The 6,035-nt window shown below is 31.4% G+C and overlaps 3 protein-coding genes across 3 annotated transcripts; 2 read left to right on the top strand and 1 right to left on the bottom strand.

Moving 5' to 3' along the window:
• Positions 1–297: 297 nt before the first annotated feature.
• Positions 298–1,377, top strand: LOC105220857 (mitotic spindle assembly checkpoint protein MAD2A). Its single transcript, XM_011197389.3, has 3 exons — positions 298–490; positions 601–747; positions 814–1,377. Exons 1-3 carry the CDS (start codon positions 418–420, stop codon positions 1,215–1,217), a joined length of 624 nt encoding a protein of 207 aa, XP_011195691.1. The 5' UTR covers positions 298–417; the 3' UTR covers positions 1,218–1,377.
• A 65-nt stretch (positions 1,378–1,442) lies between these two features.
• On the bottom strand, positions 1,443–3,049 carry LOC105220858 (uracil phosphoribosyltransferase homolog). Its single transcript, XM_011197391.3, has 3 exons — positions 2,657–3,049; positions 2,231–2,591; positions 1,443–2,092 (listed from the first exon to the last, which is right to left on the bottom strand). The coding sequence occupies exons 1-3, from the start codon at positions 2,878–2,880 to the stop codon at positions 1,910–1,912; spliced, it is 768 nt and encodes a 255-aa protein (XP_011195693.1). The 5' UTR covers positions 2,881–3,049; the 3' UTR covers positions 1,443–1,909.
• Positions 3,050–3,316: 267 nt separating this feature from the next.
• LOC105220859 (F-box/LRR-repeat protein 2) lies at positions 3,317–5,312 on the top strand. The gene is made up of 3 exons (XM_011197392.3): positions 3,317–3,974; positions 4,034–4,761; positions 4,828–5,312. The coding sequence occupies exons 1-3, from the start codon at positions 3,458–3,460 to the stop codon at positions 4,960–4,962; spliced, it is 1,380 nt and encodes a 459-aa protein (XP_011195694.1). The 5' UTR covers positions 3,317–3,457; the 3' UTR covers positions 4,963–5,312.
• Positions 5,313–6,035: the final 723 nt, after the last annotated feature.

Below are 6,035 nucleotides of genomic sequence, written 5' to 3'. Positions count from 1 at the left end.
CATTGCTAATTGAGTAGAAGAAAACAGTGTTGCAAAATTACTTTAGATCCACCAATATGCGGCACAAAACAGAATGAATGCGGTGTAATAATAACTTCATTAATTCTAATTTATTTGAGTGAGACAATTGTTTATTAATTAATTAAATTCAAGAAGAATAAATTAGTAGTAATTATTTACTATTTATTTTATATTTAAAAATATTTTGTCTGCTAAAACTTGAAATTAGCGGGTAAACTATTTGAGCAAATTTTCATAATTCTGCCAGTAGTAGGCAACTCTGAACCAATAAACAAATAAGTGTAGCTTAACAACCCTGGACCACTGAATTACCTTTTGTTACATTCAATCGTTTAATTTAACTTCCTCTACTTAGTGAATTTAATTTGTTTAGCTGCGTTATTGTTTAATATAAAAATGTCTACAGCTCAAAGTACTAAAAACTGCATTACATTACGTGGCTCTGCACAGATTATAGTTGAATATTTGAGTAAGTTAAGTTGGGGAAACGCTTGGGCAGTTTTGCTTGTGGCGCCAACTCAAATGCATTGTTCCAAAAACAAAGACCTCTATGGTAAACGGTATTGGTTTTCTTTTCAGAATATGGTATTAATTCTATTTTATTTCAACGTGGAATTTATCCACCTGAAACGTTTGAGAATACACAACAATATGGTATAACGATACTAATGTCGAAAGATAAAAAGATTGAAGAGTTTTTGTCAAATGTCTTGCAGCAAACGGAAGGTAATCTAATTTGACATATTAGTAAACATATTAAATTACATTATTCACTTTAACTTTATCTTGCAGATTGGCTTGCTAAAAATATGATCGAGAAAATTTCTATGGTTATCACAAATGCGCATACCAAAGAAGTTTTGGAGTGTTGGGACTTCAAAATGCAAGCTGAATTGGGTGACGGTGAGACTGGCGATGCGACAAAACTAACATCGAGTAAGGAACTGAAACGTATACAAAATGAAATACGCGATGTTATGCGTCAAATATCCGCCACAGTCAGTTATTTACCGCTGCTCGATTGCATTTGCACGTTCGATGTAATGCTGTACACATTACAAAATTGTGAGATTCCCGAAAAATGGGATGAGACTGGTGCAGTTTTTATACAAAATGCGCAAGCTGTACAGCTGCGCTCTTTCTCGACTGGTTTGCATAAAGTTGACACTGTAGTTAATTATAAAATGGCTTCATAATGCAGCTTATTTGTATTGCTATTAAGGTACTGGTGCACCAATCATTTTAATTATGTTTATTTACACAATTTTATATCTGCATTTTTATAATTTATATGTATTGTTCTTAACTATTAAGCATTGATAATTCGAAAATAAAATTAAAAGTAATAACCATAAATGATACTCACTGACGTTAATAGTATTTATACTTCATAAATATCCTACAAAATAACAAGTTATAATAAGAACACATTTTTGAAGATTTTGTTTTTCTTTATTATACATAGATATTATTATAAAAGAACAATAGGAAACATTCGAACAAATGTTAGTTTTGAGTTTGATATACATATAGCGTGTTACTTTCTCTGGAAAGTAACCACAATAGACTTAAACTAAAAAAATGATAAATAAGTTTCTATTTATAAAGATCATTTTGAATAGGAAAATTTAAAAGTAAGACCATATTTAAAAATTAAATTGCATTTTTATCAAGTTATTATAAAACTTGCACAGAGGTATTAATATACATAGAAATCGCGAAGTTATTTATTAACGATTTTAAGTACATCGTTGATTTCTGCTGTTTCCGAAAAAAAATTAAGTTAATTGATTAGTTAAATTAACCCTAAATTCTTAATCACTAGTATAGTTTACAATTGTTGTATAAGCAGTGTAAAACTTTAATAAATTAAACATATAGTTGCTTGTTAATCAGTACCAAAGTATTTTTGCCCGAAATGATTAGGTGCGACAGGGTGCAACTCAGATGTGAGAATTTTTAGCTTAGGAAAAGCACCTACTACGGTTTTAGCAGCAATTGGTGTACAGAAAAGATTCGATAGTATAATACAGCTTTCGGGAACACCATGCTCTTTAAGTACATTCACAGCCTGAGAATATTTTGAAAAATATTACAAAAATAAAGATAAAAAAATATAGTTTAAATTTATAATTTTAAATATTAAATTCATAATTTTTATGTATTAAATTTATAATTTTTATATATTCAAATGCAATTCTTTACTCACTTGCAGTACCGTATTACCAGTTGACATAATCGGATACATGAGTAGCACTTGCCGACTGGCAATGTCATCCGGAAACCTAGCATACACAACACGTGCTTCATGCGTATCCGCATCAGATTCAACCAATATTTTGCCAATACGTATAGAACGACAGCAATCGCGTAGACCCTGCTCCATTGCTTCGCCAGAGCGAATAATAGACACACCGCAATTGCCAGCTTGGTACTTTAGACCATCGTATGTAGCGCCTGTTGGTGTCTCCACGCGACAATCGGAATATGGTAGTTGGTTAAGAGATTCTTCGATTACCAAACGTATAAGACGATCGGCGTAAAATTTAAAGTCACTGCGCGTAGTGTTTCTGCAGGAAACAAAATACTCGGTAAGTTTCACCATACAAATATATTTGCTTAGTATTGCACTTACTTGTCACGGATTATTGTTAAAAGCTCTGCCACTTGCGAATTGCAAACCAATAGCTTCAAGTTTGGTCCATATTCTTCAAGAATTTCGGGCGCTTTAAGTGAAGCAACCATTACTGCACTTGTGCTTGGCACAGATGTTATGCTACCGCTATGGGTTTCCCCATTACTGTTGCTATCGCTATTCTCAACATGATTTTCTGCGGTGATAATTGTTGAATCGGCCATTTTTTTATGTTGGACGTGTTGTTTGTATTTCTATTTAATATATTAACAATTTTCTTGTTTGAAAATTAGAACAACACTACAAATATTAAATTATAACAAATTTGTTTTAAAAGTTCTACACTCTTCCGTCGATTAACTTAACTTTTACCTAGTCAGCTGTTGTGAAGGTGCACATGTGTTGATAGATTGGTGTGGGTTATCGATATTTCGATGAAATTTTTTAAACTGTTTTCCGTTGCCACGAAAGTGGATCTTAAATGAAATGCAGAAATACTATTTTGCAATTGAATTATTATACTCGCCACAGTCACTATTTATGACTCATTAATTTAACTTTTAAAATTTGCGTCAAAGTGATTCAACTTTAAATAAAATAAATGCAGCAAAAATTTTTGGTGTTTTGTGTTCTCATATCGATTACTAAAACTCCCATATCTGACTAATGTAATCGAATTTTTGCGAAATTTTGAAAGCAGCTGTTGTCACACAGCTGATAACACAATTAATTTGCACAAATGCCGGCATCAATTCGTTTTAAATATTTTTGAGTGTGTGCTGTGTACGTTAGCAGGGAAAAATGTCTCAAGAGCATAGAGATGGCGGAGTTATAAAAGCCAGCATTTTAATGCTGAACGATGATTGTTTGCTGGAAATCTTTAAACAACTAGAATTGGTTGAACAGGTGCGTTTGGCGACGATTTGTCCACGTTTGCGCAGCGTATTTCAATATTACTGCCAAAGACATTGCAAAATATTGCGAAAAGATGATCTCAATGATATGAGCACGCGAGAGATAAGGCGATTTTTTGAAATGGCAGGTAGTTCCCTCGAGGAACTAGATAACTTGCCCTACACTGACCAGGAACGTAATGAATATGTGACACAAGTACATAAGAATTGTCCAAATGTACGAAGAATTTATTTTGGAATGACAAAAATAAAATCCAAATGTTTACGCAAGCTACTTATGAATATGAAACACTTGAATAGCTTGCATTTACAAAAGTGTTCGCTGGACGACAATGCAATGCAAAGTGTATCGGAGTTGGCAAATTTGGAGATTTTGAGATTAGAGGGAGAAGAAGACATAACGGGTAAGCGGCAAAGTATTTTGGTTTTGTTAAAGATTAATAACATATTTTTCAACAACTAGGACGCTATTTAAGTAAATTGAAATGCCTAAAGGAGCTAACCTTCGTTGAATGTGGCATACAAGATGATTTCTTTGTGGAAATTTGCACATCGCTTAAGGACCTCAAAAAGCTAACTCTACAGTGGTGCGATGCACTTACTGATGTGGCTATTTCAGCGCTGCCAGTGAACTGTATAAATTTAGAAAAACTCAATATATCCTGTAATCAAAGATTTGAATACTATGCTATAGCGCAGCTACCACGTCTAGCTGATTTAGAATTATCTGCCGAAATGTTTCGAACACAATCATTTAATGTGTTACTCAATCGACTAGCCGACCAAAAGGGTGAGCAACTGGAGTGTTTGCGCATTTTTTCGCCCAGACTCATTGTGGACGATGGCATGCGATCTTTGTCACAATTTAAGAATCTGAAAGTATTCGGTTGCGATTGTAGTAAATATATTGATGCGACATGTTTGCGTTTTATTTGCGCATTACAACAATTGGAAATTGTTAGTTTACGTTACTGTCGCTCAGTTACTAATGAAGCGGTCTTAGTGTTATTAGATGGTTGTCCAAGATTAAAGTATATTAATGTGATGCATTGTGATCAGTTGACGGAAGAGTTGGTATTTAAGACGATAGATCTGTTGCAGAGAAAACAGGTTGAAAAGCAACGTTTATGTGATAATATGCCTGTGCTAATGATGGTCGCAGGCACAAGAATAAGGCATTTAATTTTGGATGTAAGTTTTGCGCTTATAAATTATATTTATTTTAACAAAATAATGATTCTCACATTTTTCTTTTAGGATCCCAAGTACATAGAAGCTTTTGAAAATGGTCTACTAAAGTTGAGCTTCGCCAATCCCTTTCAGTTTCCATACGAAAATTTATACTACACATTTAACGTGCCAGTCGTTGGTGAACTTAAGCACTTTTATTGAAAACTGACAGTATAGCTGTTTACTAGCATTGTTATTGGCAGCAGCCATAGAATAGCGCTAATATTCTAAAAATTAAAAAAAAGAAGATTGTTCGTTAAATTTATTAAACACTGCCTACGTGCTTCAGTGGATTATTTGATGAGAATTGTAATGTTTTTTGTTTTTTTTTTTTAACTTTTTTTACTTATGTAATTGCTTAAATTACAAAATTTTGTTCTTGTACTATCTACCTTGTGTATCTATTTATTTGCAAATAATAACAAAAATTATTTGCTTGTATTATATTAAACAGTCTTTATGCTTGTAATAAACAATCCAAATTTTGTTGGTTATGTTTCAAAAACTATAAAGTTGTATTTGACTTCATTAAAAAATGTTCTTTATAATTTTAAGTTTGTCGAAATAGTTGAAATCGAAGTCATTTGTGAAAAATGTAAGAATAATGCGATTTGAATTTAAAGAGAATGTGTAAGGCTTGCTTTTCAATGAACATAACCTATAATGCAGTTGTTTAAATTAAATATTTTTTTTTGTTTTAAACTCTGCGTTTCTTTTTAAATATTTGAACGATATAAACATTTTCGAAAAAAAGTTTAGTTTACCTGAATTTTTTAGATATAATTTTTTTTGTAAAATAATCTAGTTTATCAGCCAATTTACTGTTTAATCAAACCACTAACACTAATATGTCATATTTTTGGGTTTTAAATGTATTTATAAAATAGTAATTATGTAAACATTGACTAATTACACTAGTGTTTATAACAAAGTGGTCTTACCATAAACGCAGCGGGCATTAACATGTGTTATAGTCTTAAGGAAATGTTCAAACGATTATAAATATTAATAATAACCACAACTGCAATGCGTACAAGAGCCTACAAAGCAGAAATTGCATTATAAGAAATATTTGGTATATTTAATTTGATTGGTATTACTTTGAAAAATACTAAAAAAAAAATTAATATACTTAAATATTGTAAAAAATGTTTGATAAAAATTTAATTTAATTTTTTTTTAATTTTTATAACTTTTTTTTTAAATATTTTTTGATTTTTTTTTTAATATAAAAA

Source organism: Zeugodacus cucurbitae, chromosome 4, assembly GCF_028554725.1.
Source record: "Zeugodacus cucurbitae isolate PBARC_wt_2022May chromosome 4, idZeuCucr1.2, whole genome shotgun sequence".
Classification (NCBI taxonomy): Eukaryota; Metazoa; Arthropoda; class Insecta; order Diptera; family Tephritidae; genus Zeugodacus; species Zeugodacus cucurbitae.
This window is presented reverse-complemented; position numbering and strand designations above follow the sequence as displayed.